General features: G+C 48.1%; 1 protein-coding gene and 1 long non-coding RNA gene across 2 annotated transcripts in view; one reads left to right on the top strand and one right to left on the bottom strand.

The window, feature by feature from the left end:
* The window catches only part of LOC146506029 (glutamate receptor ionotropic, NMDA 1-like), a 64933-nt gene that overhangs the window by 31277 nt on the left and 12399 nt on the right, over positions 1-21257 (bottom strand). The window contains 6 exon segments of the mRNA XM_085179827.1: positions 1089-1263; positions 6258-6379; positions 10021-10118; positions 10985-11047; positions 19121-19297; positions 20743-20877. Coding sequence (XP_085035953.1) covers positions 1089-1263; positions 6258-6379; positions 10021-10118; positions 10985-11047; positions 19121-19297; positions 20743-20877 — 770 coding nt within the window.
* Positions 11130-16113, top strand: LOC146506031 (uncharacterized). Its single transcript, XR_014877161.1, has 2 exons — positions 11130-13935; positions 14288-16113. It is a non-coding gene; the product is annotated as an uncharacterized LOC146506031 (long non-coding RNA).

The following is a 21257-nucleotide window of genomic DNA, read 5'->3' as shown; positions in this document are numbered from 1 at the left end:
CAGAAGCAGGGCTGGAGAGGTACCTTTCATGTCCATTCACTGGAGGTGTGGATCTATTGCATGGCGTTCCTCACATCAAGAAGCTGTTGATCAAAGTCGATACAGCTCTTCCTGCATCTGGAGCTTGTGAAGGACTTCTCAGTCATGCAGGACTCCTGTTCACTGCTGAACAGTCACAGCTTCACAGAAGGAACCTTGAGAGCAAACTGCTGCTGAAGCTGAACCATCACCTCACTGAGTGAAGAAAGGGCACATCCATACAACTCATGGTAAACTGAGCTGCCTGTATGAACATATGATGAAGATGCCTCGTTCTGTTTTCTCTGAGGCTGCTGTGTCATTTGGAGCAAACATGAATATAAAGTTTACAGCACATCTTGTCACTGGAAATTCTTTGCACTGTTTATATATTTATATTATTTACTGCAGGTATTGGTGAAAAAAGCTGTATGTTGTGAAAAACAAATTAGAATTGTTGTGCCTTATTTTGTTGATGTTTTTACATATATTCCTGTTTGTCTGATAGCATTTATTTATAAAATAAATCGGACATTTCAGTTACTCACTACTTGAGTAGTCTTTTCTCCAAGTACTTTTTTACTCTTACTCGAGTAACTTTTTTGACGACTACTTTTCACTTTTACTTGAGTAATAATATTTTAAAGTAATGCTACTCTTACTTGAGTACAATTTTTGGATACTCGACCCACCTCTGTATGTTAAGTTGAGGCGACACCAGGTCACATCAGCTGCAACATAAACAATCCTGATTCAGAGCGACTGACTGGGTCACACAGAGAGGACGAGACACTTATTATCCCAGTTATGTCAGACGTGAAGATGAATCCAGATCAGCGCCTCCTTATTCTCACTTTTGTGTTCAGCAGTCCGCTCTGAGACAATCCAACCTCAACGGGCTAAAGTGGGACACGCACAGCATCACGTAGCATTTGCATCAAACGAGGTGGAGGAACGGCGAGAGACCCACGAGAAAAACAAGCACATCTCCTAAGTGTAGTGCACCATGCCTCCTAATGACCAACCACAGAATCTTTGACCTTTGACCTGCAGCCGTGGGTGGTACTAACCGTTTAAAGAGTGGCCCGGTCCTCCAGATGTTGGTGTTTCCCACGCAGCCCCGTGGAGGTTCAGTGATGTTCTCCTTCTCAAACAGCTCCTGCAGAGACTGCGCCACCACGGCCACGGCGTCCGCGATGTGCGCCGACTCGTTCTTACCGTTAATCAGCTGGAGGCCCAGCAGGCCTGTGCCCACACACACGCACAGCAGGAAGTTAAACAGGCTGCAGACTCAAAGCTGCCCTCATTCACACACACACGGTAATTAAACACGCACACACACTTTCATTCAGCTGATGTAATTACACAGTGCATCAGTGTAATTCAGACACACACTCGGGGCTTCAGGCGTCAGGTCAGTGTTCATCACGACCAAACTGCATGCTGGGAGTTCACTCTGACAATCACAGCGTTTGTCTCAGCAGAAAAGCCTCACTGAGACGTCATGAAGAGTGTGTGGTGTTTTCCTTCAGCACAAACTCGTCATGCTGCGTAAAGTGTCTGCATCTGTCTCCAAGCTGGGCCAAAACGGGTGGCTAACAGTGCTAGCATCCCCCAAAAGCTACTGGTAATAGCTAACGAACAGTGTTAGCATCTCGCAAATGAACCATAAGTAAAAGCTAACGGACAGTGTTAGCATCTCGCAAATGAACTATAGCTAACCATCAAGTTTGTAACTAAAACTTTTTTATAAATGCCTTACTAAAAACCTTTGGCTAAAATGGAATTGCTAACTAATATTGTTGGGAACTTTCATTACGCTAACATTAACAAACTGTTATTTTTTGAAATGCTATGCTAACAATTAGCTGAAATTTCTAAACATTTGGCAGGAAAGCTAATGCTTCTATACATCATAATTTCAACTTTTCATGTGAAACAAGTTTCAAATAATGAGCCAAATGTGTGAGAACATAATCTGTGTTATTCCTTAGATTACTCTGTTTCAGGTCTGTATATATTCTCACTTATTATAAACACATCCTTTAAGTATGATGCACACTTGAGGGACCTTGGTAGACTTCCTGAAGCTGGCCAATTAAAAAAAGAGAAAGTTTTTTAGCACACGAGCCTTAAACAGACAACTTATTGCAGATAGATGATGACCTGAGGGCCAGCGGCTGCTCTAGTGGAACATAAAAGCAGAGCTGGAGCTGAGCCGATGAAGCTGTTTCTAACGATAACGAGCACTGACGGCAGCAACGCGATTAGGAAGCCCGACACGTCCGCCTCTCTTCCATAAACAAAGCTAAAGGGGAAGCGTGCCTGTGCCGCCGCTGCCTGCAGACCGATGCAGCTGCACAAACATTTCCCTCATAGTGCAACAGGAGCCCGTGAAGGAAAACACCAACAAAATCCAGAATGTCGCAGTGCTGCTCCACACGTTTCTTTTCAGGGGATCGTTTCAGGAGGGTGGACACAATAATGCAAACACCTGTACCACCTGATATAAAGCAGGCCTGCAGATGCTCTCGCTGGTATTAGATTTGAGTTACAGCTGTTCACATCATTCTGCCCAATCCTGTGTGTAGGCCCCGCCCACAGAAGAGTTTAGGATGAAGGTTATCACCTCTACCTCGCTGTTACATCCAGCAGATTTGTGTTTTATCTCGCCCAGGCTCGCTGCAGCGGCCAAGTCTGATCCGTGACTGAGCCTGTACGATAACATGGACACGGCTGCTGTTTGGGGCTAAAACCACTAACTGTGTTTACAGCTCGGCCATTTCCACTCATGCTTCTGTCACACAAATTATACGATATTGTGTCAGGAAAATCTCCTCCTCAGGTAATAACGTGAAAGAAAAATATTGCAGATCTGAGATTTTTTACTAAGAGGAAGTCGGGCTGCTGCAACATTTAGTTTTCTCATTAAGGCTAAAAAGCCGTTTGTTTCAGAGTCACGACCTCCTTTCTGGTAGAAAGTGGAAACGATCTAGCGTCTCTGCTGAGCTGAAACGGTCCACCCAGAAAAGAAACCTCCACCCTCGTGCAGCAGAGACAAACCCACTGTGGATCGTGTCAGAGTGCGGCCTCGCTGCACTTTTAAGGCAAGGATGGATCGTTTTTCTGACACATCAGCGACTCGGAGGACGCGATGTGCAGAAAAGCCACGCATCGTCTCTTAAGAGTGCAGGGGCCGGCCGGTGAGGATGTCTGTAGAAACAAAAAGCCATGGCAACAGAGCGGGGAGCCGATTACCCAGCAGCCAGAGGGGAACGCCACGACCAGGACGCCACGTTAACTACGGCATCATGTCAGGGACAAAACTCCAACATGTGCACTTATTTAATGTTCATCAGGTAAACTCAGAGCATATTAGAGCACCTGTCTGCTGGCCTTCATCTGCTTGTTCCTTTCACTTCATCGTCTAGTTCGAGCTGATTATACTGATAATATCACATAATGGATCTGACAGCTTCTTTTTATTTGCTTTAACTTAGCCGACTAATAATGACAAATGCTAATTTAAATAAATGAACGAAACGAGCAGCAGAGACAGGAGAACGTATCCTCGGCTTTTTCTTTCCAACATTCAGCAGCTCTGATTTATTCATTTATCAGATTTTCATTAATATAATCATTGAAATGTTAAATTCATGTCAACTTGACCTCTGACCTCTGTGCTATGACAGTGAATAGCTTCATCTTTAAAATAAAACCTGCAATCACCTGACCTCTTCCCGATGAGTTCCTGCTCTTTTACATCCATTCTGTGCGTTAAAAGGGCATCCGCATACTTTTGAAGTACGAAGATAAACATGTGATCTGGCTGACTGAGTAATTAGCTGAATAAACCCCGCCCCTGGCTCCACGTTGCCATGGGCGAGGCCTCTATTGGCCACTTGCAAAGGGCAAAGCATCAAGCAGGTAACAGGAAGCAAGGGCGGCATCTTACCAGTGTTCGATTGGACACACGTCACGGTTACCGCAGCAACATTAGCAGTTTATTACCCCCCCCAAACCTGAATCATTAAGCCCGCCCCTCCCACCCCTGTTTAGCAGCATGTTATTGTTACTGTGAGAATGGGCAGACGGGCGGGCGGGCGGACGACACACACTATAGAAATGAAACAAACAAAAAGATGTTAGACACATTTAAAGCCACACAGTTACAATGAGCCCGGAGAGGAGGGAGCGGTTAAGAACCTTTAAACACGCCTCCACGCCCGCCATGTTTAAACGTTCAACCGGCACTCGGAAGAAACCAGAGAGAGAAAAAACACACCAGGACACTGAGAAGCTAACAGACTGATGAAGAGTAGCTTCCTTCATCTGAGACCTACTGGAAACAGTGCCAGACACAGAGAGAGCTGTGCTTCCATCCAACCGTAACATCGGATCGAATGATGACGCTGAGAGCTCGCTGACTCCCGACCTGCCTGCACCGCTCTGTAGACAGACACTTTTACACTAGAAGACGTCAGAGGACACAAGCCTCACAGCCTCTAACGCTCCCCGTGCAGAGACTAACGGGACGCTGTCAAAGCTCCCCGAGCCTCTTCTGTCTCCGAACATCGAGTCTCAGGCAGTGCCTGTCGTTCTGGCTGCTGTCTGAGGAGATGTTTCCTCTGAACTCAAACCCAGCCGAGCTCTTAAAGCTACGTGGAACCTCTGTTTGGTTTCATCTTTCAGCAGCCCAACACCCTCACAACCGCTGCCCAACATCAGAGCAGCCGTCGACCTCGGGACAGCCTTTATGGACGATGAAGAGGACCGGGATGCTGCTGATGTTGATGATGATATGTTGATTATGGAAGCGTCAATCGATTAGACGCTTGGACCTGGAGAAGGACACGTCCCTTAGAGCGTCCTGTGGCGCTTCAGGACTATGGGGTGTTTGGTTTTTAGAGGTCATTCGGTCCCTTGCTGCGGTTGTATGTCAGACTCATTCCTGGTGGATAACCCAGGGCTGACCTTTGTCACCGCTTCAGTTCATAATTTTTATGGACAGAATTTCGAGGCATTGTTTCTCGGTATGTATTATTGTAGGGTCTACCGCTGTATGAATAAAATTTACTTGAATTTAAAATTGAATTGCGTAACCAAGTGGCTGAAAGATTTTACTTTGGTGGTCTCAGAATCTCGTCTCTGCTTTTTACAGATGATGTGGTTTTGTTGGGTCATCAGGTGGTGGGCTCACAGCCGAGTGTGAGACTGTGGGAACGAGAATCATTGCCTCCAAGTCTGAGGCCATTGTCCTCAGCTGGAAAAGGGTGGAGCAAGAGGCGAGTTACTGGTAAATGGTCTGTATTTATATAGTGCTTTACTAGTCCCTAAGGACCCCAAAGCGCTTTCCATATCCAGTCATCCACACATTCACACACTGGTGATGGCAGCTACGTTGTAGCCACAGCCACCCTGGGGCGCACTGACAGAGGCGAGGCTGCCGGACACTGGCGCCACCGGGCCCTCTGACCACCACCAGTAGGCAACGGGTGAAGTGTCTTGCCCAAGGACACAACTGTCCAAGCCGGGGCTCGAACCGGCAACCTTCCGATTACAAGACGAACGCCCAACTCTTGAGCCACGATCGCCCCAAGCACCTCGGGTCTTGTTCGTGAGTTGGCTGTAAAAGCAAAACTGTCGATTGTCGAATGAGCTCAAATGGCAGGCCTCCCCCTTAGAGACAGGGTGAGGAGTGCCATCGTTCGAGGGGGGCTCAGAGTAGAGCCAATGTTCCTCCACATCGAAAGGAGGCAGCTGAGGTGGTTCGGGTATCTAACAAGGATGCCTCCATTCACATGGGCATTACCCACGGGGAGGAGGCCCACCGGAGAGACTCCGTCTCTGGGCTGGCCCAAGAACACCTCGCCCCGTGACCCCAGACAAGCAGAAGAAAATGGATGGAAGGATCTACTCGTTAACTGATGATGTGATCTGATCTGATCCTATATGATGGTGTAGTGAACTTTTATTGAGAAGTTGGACCGTGTTTAACTGTCAGAGGTCTGATTTTTCGGGAGCTGAAGCAGCATTTGGTATTTGGTTAAATATGTCCGACTGATGATGACAGGAACAAAGAAAGAGCAGTTTGATCTATTTCCTCTCTGCAGGTGACAGGTGACTGCTTTCTTGTGAATTTTCCTTCTGTTTGAGCTTTGCTGTCAGTTGGATGGAAGAAGAGCTGCAGACAGAGAGAGAGGAAGAATGGAGGAAGAGGAGGTGAGAGACGGACGTACCGTCTGGAGCTTCGCTCAGAGCTTTGCCGGTCATCTCCCGCTCTCCAACCAGCCAGACGTAACCGGAGCCGGTCATGTTGAGCTGCCGGGCGGCTTTGTACACGAGCGCAGCTTCGTCTTCACTGCAAACACACAAACACACAGCAGGTCAGCACTCACCTGTGGCTGACACAAACAGACCAAAGAACCAGTCATCAATCACCTGGCAACACCCTGGAAACCAACATATCAAACACTCCTGTGGATGCGCAGTCTGACTTCTTCTGTTCGAGCTCCAAACGTCTCTTTAAAGACCCGATGAAGGTCTGATGATTTCACTTCGGTGCAGTCAGAAACACTGCAGCTCAGTTCATTGACTAACCACCACTTTCACAGCATTCCCGAGGACACAATAAGAGCTCCAGGGTCTCCGTGGTGGGTTCTTCCCAAGACAAAGAGGAAACGTAAACAAAGGAGGCAAAAGCGTGGCTGTAGGGCGGGCCCACTAGCACGGCTAAAGAAACAGCCATTTAAGCCACCGCCTCCGAGTATTTTCCTCTCCAACGTCAGGTCCATAACCAACAAAATCGACGAACTGAGATTACAGATTGCAGTCAACAAGTGTGTACGGGACAGCAGCATAATATTGCTCACAGAGACTTGGCTGCAGCCATCAATTCCAGCCTCGGCTAATGAGCTAGAAGGCCGCACGGTCCACCGTCACGACAGGAACGGCCACTCCGGTAAGATCAAAGGAGGGGGTTTATGCATCTACACCAATGACAGCTGGTGCAAAAACACAAACACTGCCATTGTTCCCCGGATTTGGAATATTTGACTGTGAAGTGCAGACCCGTCTACATACCTCGCGAGTTTACTGTTGTCATGGTAACGGCTGTGTACGTACCACCCGATGCTAATGCTAACTCGGCCATGGAGGAGCTGCACAAGACAATAAGCAACCAGCAGAACTCCCATCCAAACGCAGTGCACATCATAGCTGGGGACGTCAACCATGCTGGTTTAAGGTCAGTATTCCCCAGATGTGAACAGCAGATTAAATGTGCAACGAGGGAGGAAAACACACTAAAGCCTACAGCAACATCCAAAAAGGCTACAGAGCAACCCCTCTACCACATCTAGGTTTGTCAGACCACATGTCCATGCTGCTGATCCCTGCATACACTCCCATAGGAGAAGAGCCCCCCCAGTCACAAAGACTGTGAAAACCTGGCCAGAAGGTGCATCACATCAGCTGCAGGACTGTTTTGAAAACACGGACTGGAGCGTGTTCGAGCATCAGGACCTTGAAGAGCACACAACATCAGTGCTCTCATATATTAATTTCTGTGTCAACAGTGTCACTGTGGACAAACGTCTCCAACCAGAAACCCTGGATGACTAAAGAGGTCCAGGTCCTGCTGAAGCAACGTGACGCCGCTTTTAGATCCGGTGATGGTATGCAGTACAGCGCAGCCAGATCTGAGTTGAAAAGAGGCAACAGAGCAGGGCAGCGAAAGATCGAAGACCACTTCAGCACCAACAACCAACAAGGGAGTTCAGCACTTAACCAACTACAAACCTTGCATTACCACGTTGACTGAGGGTAACGCGGAGCTTGCGGAGGAGCTGAACCACTTCTTCGCACGCTTTGCGGTGAAGGGACCAGCGGCAGCAGCAGCAAAAACATCGGACAGCAGCAGCAGCCCTCATAGTGCAGGAATATGAGGTGAGGCGCACACTGAGGGCAGTGAACCCCAGGAAGGCCGCCGGACCAGATGGGGTAACAGCAAGGGTCCTAAAAGAGTGTGCAGACCAGCTGGCTGGGGTCTTCACTAAGATCTTCAACTCTTCACTGTCCCAGTCCTGCTTCCCGCCTAAAGTCAGCCACAATTGTCCCACTGCCAAAGCGTACTAACATTAGCAGCCTCAACGACTACCGACCAGTTGCTCTAACACCTGTTATAATGAAGTGCTTTGAGAAACTGGTCCGACGTCACATCATGTCCTGGCTGCCACCCACACTCGACCCGCTCCAGTTTGCATACAGAGCTAACAGATCAACTGAAGATGCCATTGCTACAACGCTCCACACCACCATCTCTCACCTGGAAGTGCAGGGCCGTTACGCCAGGCTGCTCTTTGTTGACTTTAGCTCTGCTTTCAACACGATACTCCCGGACAGACTAATAGTTAAACTGCTGGAAATCGGACTTCCTTCTACCACCTGCCGCTGGATCAGAGACTTCCTGTCAGACCGTGTACAGAGAGTTCGAGTGGGGCCTCATCTTTCCTCAGCCCTCAGCCTCAACACCGGCTCTCCACAAGGCTGTGAGTCCCCTACTGTACACTCTGTACACACATGACTGTGTTAGTTCCCACCCAGACAACACAGTCATCAAGTTTGCAGATGATACCACCGTGGTGGGGCTCATCTCAGGGGGAGATGAGACGGCGTACAGAGCTGAAGTTCAGAGGTTGTCAGATTGGTGTGTAGACAACAACCTGGACCTTAATACCACCAAGACAAAAGAACTGGTAGTTGACTTCAGAAGGAGGAAGTCTGAGCTGCAGCCTGTCAGCATCAACGGGGAGTGCGTGGAAAGGGTCTCCAGTTTCAAGTTTCTGGGAGTGCACATAGACACAGACCTCCGATGGAGCTCTAACACCTCTGCGGTCTTAAAGACGGCCCAACAGCGTCTCCACTTTCTGAGAATCCTCAGAAAAATGGACCTGAAGAAGGAGCTGCTGACCGTCTTCTACCGCTGCTCCATTGAAAGTGTGCTGACGTATTGCATCGGTGTGTGGTTCTCCAGCTGCACCACAGCACACAGAAAGGCACTCCAGAGGGTCATCAATATGGCCCAAAAAATCATTGGACATCCTCTTCCCTCCCTGAAGGACCTGTACAGCACTCGCTGTCTCAAGAGGGCACGCAGCATCCTACGGGACGGTACACACCCAGGACACCGGGTGTTTAAGCTGCTGCCGTCCGGCAGGAGGTTCAGGCTGCTGAGGTCCCGGACAAATAGACTCAAGGACAGCTTTTACAACAGGACAACAGCCCTGATCAGTGCTAACAGCTGACCTGACTGGATACCTACCTGGACTTCTTGGGGGGGTTAACAACGGTAAAAACAATAACAATAATAATATTTATATTTATAACAAGGTGCAATAATAATTAATGTGCAATAATAACAGTGTGCAATAAAAATACACTTCTTCTTCTTTTTTATTACTAAGTTATTATACTGTGTTGTGTTGTTTGTGTCGTATCGTGTCGTGTTGTTATATGTAGTGCCGACGTAGGACAGTTTTCCAATTTCGTTGTACTATTGTACTATGTATGACTGTGCAATGACAATAAAGATCTTATCTTATCTTAGCACCTCACGATGAGCTGACGCTCGGGCCGTGGTCTTTGGCCTTGTTCAGTTTTGGATTTGCTGCTGGTGTTTTGTGCAGAAGAGTCTGACTTTCCCCAGACGATAGAGGCTGATTGTTGTTGCATCAGACTAAGGGCTGATCTTTAGACCTTGTGCGTCCTGCTCGCGTTTACATGGATCTTTTTACACAACATTTGCAGCTGCTACTTTTACCTGTTTTACACATATTCAGTCCAACACTTGCTGATGGCTCAGTCACAAAGTTCCTGCAAAGTCATGGCAAGAACAACTTAAACTGTGACCAGTGTCCTAACCCTGAGAAAGCCTAACTGTGGAAACCACAACATCGTCCAATCAGAAACCATCATGGAAACCACCTTGAAATGTGCACAAACCTGGCAGATAGGATGATGACTCGGGCCTCCAGGTCTTTCGCCTCCAGCAGCAGGGCGGTAAGGTTGGTGTCCTGGCTGAACAGCAGCACCTTCTCAGCCTGGAGGACCACCAGATGGACACAGTGGACGGACGGTAACACCGAGGGACAGTGAGAAACACGGCAGAACAAAACACCACAGAACACATCGCAGGACAGCCATCGTTAGCTCCACATCCACAACCCCTCCCCAACCACCCACAACCCCAACCTCGACCATGCTCCCTCTCACCCACGCTACCACCGGAGGAGGAGGGGAGGAGGGACGGGAGCAAAAAATGGAGACAAAAAGTGTTCAAGATCTGCTGAACTAAAGAAAACTCAAAGTCGAAGCTGGAATACAAAGAAGGAGGGGCAAAAAGTTGTGCGTGGTGTGGTGGCACATGCAAACTGAGGCGCTTTCAAGACTCCAACCAACCAACCAACCAATCGGGAACGTGCATGTTAGAGCGCACTGATGCAACCGCAAATTAAAAAAAAAAGATTCAAGTGGAGGAGGGGAGGAGGGGAGGAAGAGGAGGGGAGGCGGGGAGGAGAAGTGGTTCATTTCCAAAAAGAAAAAGAAAAGAGGAGTGAGAGGATCCTGGTGTGTTCCTCGATAATCTGCAGACAGAGCCACGCGTCAGCCTGGCCACATGCAACCCTTCACAAGGAAAAACCCGGGGAGGGGGAGGGGGATGAGGAGGGGGAGGAAGAGGAAGGGCGTCTCTCCTGCGAGTGTAAACCCATTCCCGATGTGCAGGAATCATGAAAAATCAAAAGAAAGAAAAGAGATGGTGGAGAAAAGACGTGCCACCAGGATAAGAGTCTATCTCTGGAGCCGGGTTGGATTCTGGGCGGGCGGGGCTGACTGGTGTTTGGCTACTACTGGGCGAGCTCAGAGATTGGTTGGGCGGCGTGCATCATTTGACCATGCAAGTTTATACCTTGGGTGTTCTCCTGAAGTCAAAGTTCTGTTGGTCGAGGTTTTCATAGTTCCTGTTTTTAGTCTGATGGGTAATGTGCACAGAGAAAATATGCAGACACAGAAGATTATAGACAGTCAGAAAAATGTGGCGGGGGGGAGGGGGGCAGCAAAGCATCCAATAAATGATTGATTTCTTCTGCAGGAGTCGGACGCAAACACATCGCAGTCTGCCCAGCGGTCTGTCGACCTGCGTCCAGTTCGGACTTCTTTTTAATAATAACCTCCGTGTGCAGCGCCCCCTGGTGTGTGGACGACAGCGGCACGTGTTAACCAGTAACATCTGGACGAGAGGTTTCTAAGCACTGCTGTGCTGAAGGTGAAATGGAGTGATTTGTTTTCTAAGCAGTGATGTCAGGATATCAAGCGTAGGATGGCCATTATCGCCCAAAACTCCCTGAACGAAGAGGAAACCACTCACCCTGAGATAAACTATAACCTTCTGGTTTCATCTAAAGGTATAAACACGTATTAATCAGCTGTTTCCCCTTAACCTCTCTAAACCCCCTGCTCCTAAAAAGCACATTTGTTCCTGATTGGCCAGCTTCTGGAAGCCTGCTGAGGAGCAGATGCCTGCACTGCATGGTTGCTCTTCAGCAGCAGGTGATCAGACATACAGAGAAAATGAGTCTAATTCTCATTTCCTGAACCCGCTGCTGTGTACTTTTAATTAAACGATGACTTTTCATCATGTTTCATGTTGTTTTTTCTGAACAAAGATCAGGATGTAATAAAGCGTCTGTTCCTGTACGTTAAACTGTCCTGCAGCCCTAAAACGACCCGTAGCCGCTTCACCCTGATATCAGTGATGACATCATCATTAGTGCTTTCAGACAGCGGAGGCTCACGCATGAAGGCTGTGATTTTGAGTTGTGATTAAAGAACAGGTGCTAATTATAGCGGCTGTTGCGGAGCCGTGACCGGCTCGCTATATTTAGTCTGAGGTGTAAAATCGCTCCTGAAGCCTGCCTGCAGGCGTGAACGCAGACGCTTTATTTTTAGAGAACAAAGAGACGCTTTGACTCAGAAGCCTGTCGAACTTCACAGCTGAGCCGTGATCAAGCACTTGTCGCTTCGGCTCCTCGGGATGAAGAGCTAACCTCGCCACAAACCCAGCTCGGTCTCATTTTATCCACACCCAGCCTTCCCTCTCTGCAAACTTCCTGTGATGTTAATCCGCTGTGGCGGCGGCGCGTCCCATTAGTCCTCAACTCGATCCGCTCCAAATGTTAATCTCATTAAATTTACATCCGTGCGCAAAGTCCCCGAACAGCACGGCCTCGCTCTGAGAGCGCTCCAACCGACCTGCACACACCTAATGACACGTCCAGGTTCATTACTGTTTTACACCTGAGCCCAGTCAGGGATTCACGGAGAATCACAGCTTCAGACCCACAACTGCAAAACACAAAGCAACGAACGTTTCAATGTCACAGAGGAAAGGCGCTCCAAAGACAGAGAATCAGATCCCACGTACGGAAAATCTTTTCCAAGATTAAAAGTACAGCATGGAAAACCTCACCACTAGGCGTCAGTAGATCTCAGCAGTCAGCTGAGTTCTGTTTCTAATCCTTCTAATCCAGCATAATCCGAGCTACGGTGGCTGCTATGGGACAAACATGTTGTAGGAAGCCAAAAGAGATCAGAAACAACATTTAGACTCCTCCCCATAACGGCCAGCGTGTTTCTACTACTGTTTGTGTTTTTGGGGGTAGTGTTGGATGATAAATTAAAATGGAAATCTCATATTGAACATGTTAGAAAAAAGATGGTTAAAAATATATATTCTGGGTAATGTCAGAGACTAGATTATAAGGCAATGCGTATTTTATATGTCTCACTAATTTTCCCCGATCTCAGTTACTGTGCTGAGGTGTGGGGGAATACATATGTGACTTATATACATCCTCTATACGTGTTACAGAAGAAAGTGGTACGAATGGTTCATAATGTTAAATACAGAGAACATACAAATAATCTGCTTATAAAATCGAAATTGTTGAAATTTGAAGACTTAGTGAAATTACAGACATTATTATTCATGTGCAAGGCAAAAAATAACACATTAAGTTACAAAGTTTGTTTGTATTGTGTTCAGGAAGTGGTGACAGCAGAAGGAAGTTTGACTTTAAGCATCAGTTTGACCTCACAAAGACAAATGTGTCCAACAGTTAAAGGTATAAGAATCTCTTCAAGATAATCTCAAGAGTTGTACAAACATGCACCGTTTAAAAAGTGTTACATACTTAACAGGATAAATCAATATGAAGAACATGAAAGTAATTTAGGCTAAATGTAGAAGGAAAAATTTTCATTGCCATTTAATGCTGTATATTGTGATTATACTGATTTGTTGTTTAGTTTTGCATTGTTACATAAAAATACATGTTAGAGAGTTTTTGGGGGGTTATTGGCACCTTCTTGTAACAATTAAGTTTAACATCCAGGATCCATGAAAACAGAGTTTATTAAATTCAGTTAGAAGTTAGCAGGAAGTTAGCAGGAAGTTAGCAGGAAGTTAGCTCGCTAGCTTCCACCTAAACATGATATAGCATGTTCTGAGTGATTTCTGAAAAATTCAAACGTACAGCTCTGTCATCACTTCAATATAAATGAAGACAGGAAACTAAACAGCAGTGACGCTTGTAGGGTTACTGAAGTTGGGCTAGCTGGTATAATGATGTGCTACGTGATCGCTAGCTACACAGTGATCACTGACTGTTTTTAGGGGCTTGTTGAGATTAAATAGAACAAGATCCAAAACATGTTAAAAACACAACAGCCTTAATAAACGCAGAGCAGTTTGTTCACACGTCATCACTTAACAACAGGATAGTGAGTGTGGGCTGTCAGTGTGCTCACAGCCACAGCTGGTGTCCACCTGTCGGTGCGAGTTCCCTCTGACCGAGGACGGTGATCACTGCTGTTCACTCACCATAAAACACTATCAGACACCACAGCGATGATCAATGAACACACACTGATGTGTTGGATGATGTGTGTGTGTGTGTGTGTTGTGTCACTCCCTCTTGGTCACACGTCTGGGATCTGTAGGTAAGGGAAGCGCTTCTTCCTGGTTTCCATTTAAAGCCTGCGTGTCATTAACCAATCAGGTCAAACAGGCTGTTTAAACTGTTTTTTCTTGGATGCTTTATGTTCACTTTCATCAACAATGATAAGAAGAGAAAACCTGACGTCCTGAACCAAATACGATCCATCGTCTTTCCAGATGTCCAGCTTAATGTTTACCAAATCGCCTAATTAGAAGCAATCTGGTGCAACGTAGGAAGAATGTATATACTTCAAATTAAAGTGCTTGGCTACAGGCTTTTATTTTGAAATGTGTGTGTCGTACAGCAGGTTGCTGGGGCTGGCGGGTATTACATGCTTTGTTAAAGCCGGATATTTAAAGCAGGAACAACACACGACAGCCGCTCGGTTCACCTACTTTAGCTAATGTGCTGTAATATTCATGCGTCTCCCACTTTAAAAAATCTCTCCTCCAATATTCATGAAGGTATTTGACTCAAACTGAGAGACACAAAGTCACATTCAAACTTTTCTGAAGTCTCATCTGCACTCTGGAGGATTTCTGCTGTCTCTTCTTATTTTGAATCGTAGAAAAATATGAAGTGTTCACGCTTTGAGAAATATAAACATGCCGACACAGAGCCGCTGCTGCTTTGTCATTAACAAACATCCTCCTTTTCTTTTACTGCTTCTTACTTCCTGCCTCCATCTTCATTTGCTGCTTTTGAGTCGTTGTAAACATCACAGCACCACAGCGAGACGATTCATCGCGACCACCAGAAGGATGACCGACTCTCTCTACACGCCTGCAAAGCCGCCGTCACTTTGTCTGACATGTTTTTCAGTGAACGCCGACTCTCTCACCTGAGGAGTTGTGATCGATCGCCTCGTTAAAAACAGCGTCGACCTCGCTCGACATCACTAATCAGACGTTTTACATCATAAGCATATAAAAATGTTGAAACAGCTTAAAAACGTCTGAGTTGGATTAACGTTGAAGCCTCACAATAAAAACCACTGATGTCCGTTTTGCCGATTCTTTCCTGACTCAAACAAACTGGTTCGCCGTCGTTAACTGGGAATAATGGGATCACTTCCTGTGTTCTTCTATGAACCTGACACGCCTCCACAGTTTCTGATGGCAGACTCTAGATGCTCCTCTGTGGCAGCTGACTCCATGTTCCTGTGACCCCGCGTTGACCTTCATGCTCCTAATTCTGAGACCTTCCCACAAACGAGCAGCTGGACCACCTCAGTGCTGGTGTCCACACCACAGGGAAGCTGAGGAGGTTACAAGCTTCGTTTTATCATTGTAGCGTCCGCCTTACAACATAAAGCGCCTTGAGGCGACTGTTGTGTAAATAAAATTGACTTGAATTGAAGTTTCTGTACTTGTTAAATCCTGCACATGTATTTTAAATTTGGTGATGCGTGTTTACTGAATCCTTTAACCGTGGTGTTGTGATGTTTACTGCAGAAGCTCATCAAACAGGGAAACCAGTTCACGTGCTGGTTGGCCTGAACTCGTGTTTCCCTCGTGTCGAAGCTCTGCTGCATGTCAGTCGCACAGAGAGAGTCGCTTTGACAGTCAGTCAGGTCGACAGCTGCCACAGAAGCAGCTGAGATGTGTTTGCATGACTCCGTCAGAGCCGAGGCGATGAAACCAGACGGAGGTGAGCAACTGAAAGGATGACATGAACGGACAGACAGGAAGAGAGAGAGCGACAGGAAGAGGAGGAAAGAATGAACTCAAAGTCAACTTAAGATTAAAAAATAGAAGAAACGAAAAAGTAGAAAGTAAAACAAAAAGCACCAAAAACCTCCACCAAGACAGAAAAATATTAAAACATTCATCTTCTAACAATACACAGTGATGGAAAACCATGAGACATTCAGGAGCTGCATCAGACCTGCTGGTCCAGGAGGTCCAGAGTCAAGACCATTCAGTCCGAAATCCAGACTGGCAGGTCCAGAATCATGATTGCTGGGTCCACAGTCAAGACCAACAAGTCCTGACTCAAGAGCAATGCGTTCAGAGTCAGGACCAAGAGTCAGGACCAGCACATCCGGGGTCGAGACGGGCAGGTCCAGAACTGTGGTCAGCAAGTCAAGACCAAGAGTCAAGATCAGCAGGTCTGAAGTTATGACGAGTCTAGAGTTCAGTCCAGACCAACAGGTCCAGATTCAGGACAAGCAAGTCCAGGATCAAGACTAATAAATCCTATTATATTTAAAACCTGAAACAAACGATCAAAGGCAAATGTTCAGCCGAACGTCTGGTGTGAACTCTTTATCTGAGTGAATCTCAGCTGCATATATGATGATGTCCCCGTGACGTAGTCCAGTCCAGTCCAGTCCAGTCAGCACAGCCCAGCCCAGTCCAGTCCAGCACAGTCCAGCACAGTCCAGTCCAGTCCAGTCCAGTCCAGTCAGCACAGCCCAGCCCAGTCCAGTCCAGCACAGTCCAGTCCAGTCCAGTCCAGTCCAGTCCAGTCAGCACAACCCAGTCCAGTCCAGTTCAGTCCAGTCAGCACAGCCCAGCCCAGTCCAGTCCAGTCCAGTCCAGTCCAGCACAGTCCAGTCCAGTCAGCACAGCCCAGCCCAGCCCAGTCCAGTCCAGTCCAGCACAGTCCAGCACAGTCAGCACAACCCAGTCCAGTCCAGTCCAGTCCAGTCAGCACAGTCCAGCACAGTCCAGTCCAGTCAGCACAGCCCAGTCCAGTCCAGTCCAGTCCAGTCCAGTCCAGTCAGCCCAGCCTAGTCCAGTCCAGTCCAGTCCAGTCCAGTCCAGTCAGCCCAGCCCAGCCCAGTCCAGCACAGTCCAGTCCAGTCCAGTCAGCACAGCCCAGTCCGGTCCAGTCCAGTCCAGCACAGTCCAGTCCAGTCAGCCCAGCCCAGCCCAGCCCAGCCCAGTCCAGTCCAGTCCAGTCAGCCCAGCCCAGCCCAGCCCAGCCCAGCACAGTCCAGTCCAGTCCAGTCCAGTCAGCACAGCCCAGCCCAGTCCAGTCCAGTCCAGTCCAGTCCAGCATAGTCCAGTCCAGCACAGCACAGTCCAGCACAGTCCAGTCCAGCACAGCACAGTCCAGTCCAGTCCAGTCCAGTCCAGTCCAGCACAGCCCAGCCCAGCCCAGTCCAGTCCAGCACAGTCCAGCACAGTCCAGTCCAGTCCAGTCCAGTCCAGTCAGCACAACCCAGTCCAGTCCAGTTCAGTCCAGTCAGCACAGCCCAGCCCAGTCCAGTCCAGTCCAGTCCAGCACAGTCCAGCACAGTCCAGTCCAGTCAGCACAGCCCAGCCCAGCCCAGTCCAGTCCAGTCCAGCACAGTCCAGCACAGTCAGCACAACCCAGTCCAGTCCAGTCCAGTCCAGTCAGCACAGCCCAGTCCAGTCCAGTCCAGTCCAGTCAGCCCAGCCCAGTCCAGTCCAGTCCAGTCCAGCACAGTCCAGTCCAGTCCAGTCAGCACAGCCCAGTCCGGTCCAGTCCAGCCCAGCCCAGCCCAGCCCAGCCCAGCCCAGTCCAGTCAGCCCAGCCCAGCCCAGCCCAGCCCAGCACAGCACAGTCCAGTCCAGCACAGCACAGTCCAGCACAGTCCAGTCCAGCACAGCACAGTCCAGTCCAGTCCAGTCCAGTCCAGTCCAGTCCAGTCCAGCACAGCACAGTCCAGCCCAGTCCAGTCAGCACAGTCCAGTCCAGTCCAGTCCAGTCAGCACAGCCCAGTCCAGTCCAGTCCAGCACAGCACAGTCCAGCCCAGTCCAGTCAGCACAGTCCAGTCCAGTCCAGTCCAGTCAGCACAGCCCAGTCCAGTCAGCACAGTCCAGTCCAGTCCAGTCCAGTCAGCACAGTCCAGTCCAGTCCAGTCCAGTCAGCACAGCCCAGTCCAGTCCAGTCCAGCACAGCACAGTCCAGCCCAGTCCAGTCAGCACAGTCCAGTCCAGTCCAGTCCAGTCCAGTCAGCACAGCCCAGTCCAGTCCAGTCCAGTCCAGCCCAGTCCAGTCCAGTCAGCACAGTCCAGTCCAGTCCAGTCCAGTCAGCACAGTCCAGTCCAGTCCAGTCAGTAAAACCTCCTGGATCTGCATTTCATGGAGGTCATGTTTGATCATGTTTGTGATTCTTATCCTGGTTTGGATCACGTGTGGCATCAGGTGTTTATTGAGAACATGAGAAACCCGGGTTAGTGAGCAGCTTCAGCCACACACAGGTCAGCTGCCTCATCTGTTTCTTTATGATCCATGTAAACAGAAAACCTGTAAAACCTCTTGGTGGAGATAAGAAAAGAAAAAGAAACAATAAAAATAAAGAAAAAGGATGAAAGAGAAGCTGCTCTGAAGCACCTGGCAGAAAGAATATTAAAGCTAATGAAGGACAATGAAGGAGGGACGAAGGAGGGACGAAGGGAGGATGAAGGGAGGATGAGGGAGGATGAGGGAGCGATGAAGGGAGGATGAAGGGAGGATGAGGGAGCGATGAAGGGAGGATGAAGGGAGCGATGAAGGGAGGATGAGGGAGGATGAAGGGAGGATCAAGGGAGGATGAAGGGAGCGATGAAGGGAGGATGAGGGAGGATGAAGGGAGGATGAAGGGAGGATGAGGGAGGATGAAGGGAGGATGAGGGAGGATGAAGGGAGGATGAAGGGAGGATGAAGGGAGCGATGAAGGGAGGATGAGGGAGGATGAAGGGAGGATGAAGGGAGGATGAAGGGAGCGATGAAGGGAGGATGAGGGAGGATGAAGGGAGGATGAAGGGAGCGATGAAGGGAGGATGAGGGAGGATGAAGGGAGGATGAAGGGAGGATGAGGGAGCGATGAAGGGAGGATGAGGGAGGATGAAGGGAGGATGAAGGGAGGATGAGGGAGCGATGAAGCAGCAATCCTGGAGAAGTCACAGAGCGATGATGGAGGGATGAAGCCTCTCACACAGCAGCTCGTTATTTCTCATGCAGTTAAACTACACAAACCTGCATTTGAATAAAGTGCGCCCACACACACACACACACACACGTGATGTGCAGCACGTTGCGACTGCATGTCTGTGTCTATGAGCTCATGTGTGGGCGTGTCCTTGCTGACCTTGGTCTCACGCTCCTCCAGCAGGGTCTCCAGTCTCTTCTGGGCGGCTCGGCCCTCGTGGTCGTCGCTCACGATCAGGATGATGTGATTCCACCTGAACTCCCTCATCAGGTCGAACCACACCTGTGCCTGGTGGGAGTACGGAGGCACCGTCCTCAGGAAGGACAGGTGGATGCTCTGCACGAGAGGAGGTGGAGGAGGTTAGCCCAACAGGTTCTTACTCTGATTTTATCCAGAAACATCCATCCTTCACATGTATGATGACATCAGAACCAGAGATCAGGAAGAAGCTCTACAGAACCAAAAGCCAGAAAAGATGTGTGAATATTTCATGTGTATAAAACCTGGTGAGGAACCAGAACGCTGCTCACTGGGAGCACTGGGATATCCTATGGTAGGAAGTCCTGCCATTAATTAATGCTTCGATCTTAAATATGATCAACCTATCTCTAATAATCAGCTATGTACCACAGGCCTTCAAGCTGGCTGCAGTTAAACCTTTACTCAAAAAGCATCTCTAGACCCAGCAGTCTTAGCTAATTATAGGCCAATCTCCAACCTTCCTTTATATCAAACATCCTTGAAAGAGTAGTTGTCAAACAGCTAACAGATCATCTGCAGAGGAATGGTTTATTTGAAGAGTTTCAGTCAGGTTTCAGAGCTCATCACAGCACAGAAACAGCTTTAGTGAAGGTTACAAATGATCTTCTTATGGCCTCTGACAGTGGACTCATCTCTGTGCTTGTCCTGCTAGACCTCAGTGCAGCATTCGATACTGTCGACCATAATATCCTATTAGAGCGATTAGAACATGCTGTAGGTATTACAGGTACTGTGCTGCAGTGGTTTGTATCATATCTATCTAATAGACTCCAGTTTGTGCATGTAAATGGAGAGTCCTCTTCACACACTGAGGTTAATTATGGAGTTCCACAGGGTTCAGTGCTAGGACCAATTCTGTTTACATTATACATGCTTCCCTTAGGCAGCATCATTAGAAGACATAGCATACATTTACACTGCTATGCAGATGACACCCAGCTCTATCTGTGCATGAAGCCAGATAACACACACCAATTAGTTAAACTGCAGGAATGTCTTAAAGACATAAAGACTTGGATGGCCGCTAACTTTCTGCTTCTTAACTCAGATAAAACTGAGGTCATTGTACTCGGTGCTGAAAAGCTTAGAAATATGGTATCTAACCAGATTCTTACTCTGGATGGCATTACCTTGGCCTCCAGTAACACTGTGAGGAACCTTGGAGTCATTTTTGACCAGGATATGTCCTTCAACGCACATATTAAACAAATATGTAAAATACGTGCGTTTGCTGTCGCATTTTATTTGTAGTGTGAACAAGCAGACAAAACAATCGGATTTGATCAAGAAATTGGAATTGAGCATTAAGACCTTGAGTCCATTGAGTCCTGCATTTTGGATCCTTCCTGCCTGCACACAGCCATGACACATACAAGGTCTTAAATAATCAGGCCCCATCTTATCTTAATGACCTTGTAGTACCATATCACCCTATTAGAGCACTTCGCTCTCGCTCTGCAGGCCTACTTGTTGTTCCTAGAGTATTTAAAAGTAGAATGGGAGGCAGAGCTGTAACAGACCTTATCAGAGTAGATGGACATGCGCGTCGTCAGGCCGACCACGGGGATTCGGTAGAAACCGGCGGTGTAGGAGACAGGCGTTGGGGTCAGGTGGTCGTTGGACTGTGGAGGATGGCTGACCAGAATGGCGTACACCTACAGAGTAAGACAAACACATCTCAGTTCAGATGGTCGAGTAGAAAATGGCGCCGGCGGGTTTGATGGATTTTTCTGGAATTACTATTTGATGTTGGAGGTCTGCAGAAAAGCAGCAGTGAGCTGTGTTTCTGCAGACACGTACACATCTGAACACATCAGCTGGAACCTTTGATTTTCAGTTATTTGTTTTCAGTTGTTGTCAGTGAGACAGAGAAATGTTTCCTGTTAATCAGTCCTTCATGTGTAATGACCGGCCCTGTGATGCAGACGCAGGATTTCTCCACGAACAGCGAACGCTGCAGAGTAACTGCTGAATAACTCCTGCTCTGTGAGTCCTACGAGCCAAACGAGGACGTTCACACCTAACAAAGCGTAAA

Source organism: Neolamprologus multifasciatus, chromosome 12 (assembly GCF_963576455.1).
Source record: "Neolamprologus multifasciatus chromosome 12, fNeoMul1.2, whole genome shotgun sequence".
In the NCBI taxonomy this organism is placed as follows: Eukaryota; Metazoa; Chordata; class Actinopteri; order Cichliformes; family Cichlidae; genus Neolamprologus; species Neolamprologus multifasciatus.
The sequence above is the reverse complement of the archived record's forward strand: the minus strand, read 5'-3'. Positions and strand labels throughout refer to the sequence as shown.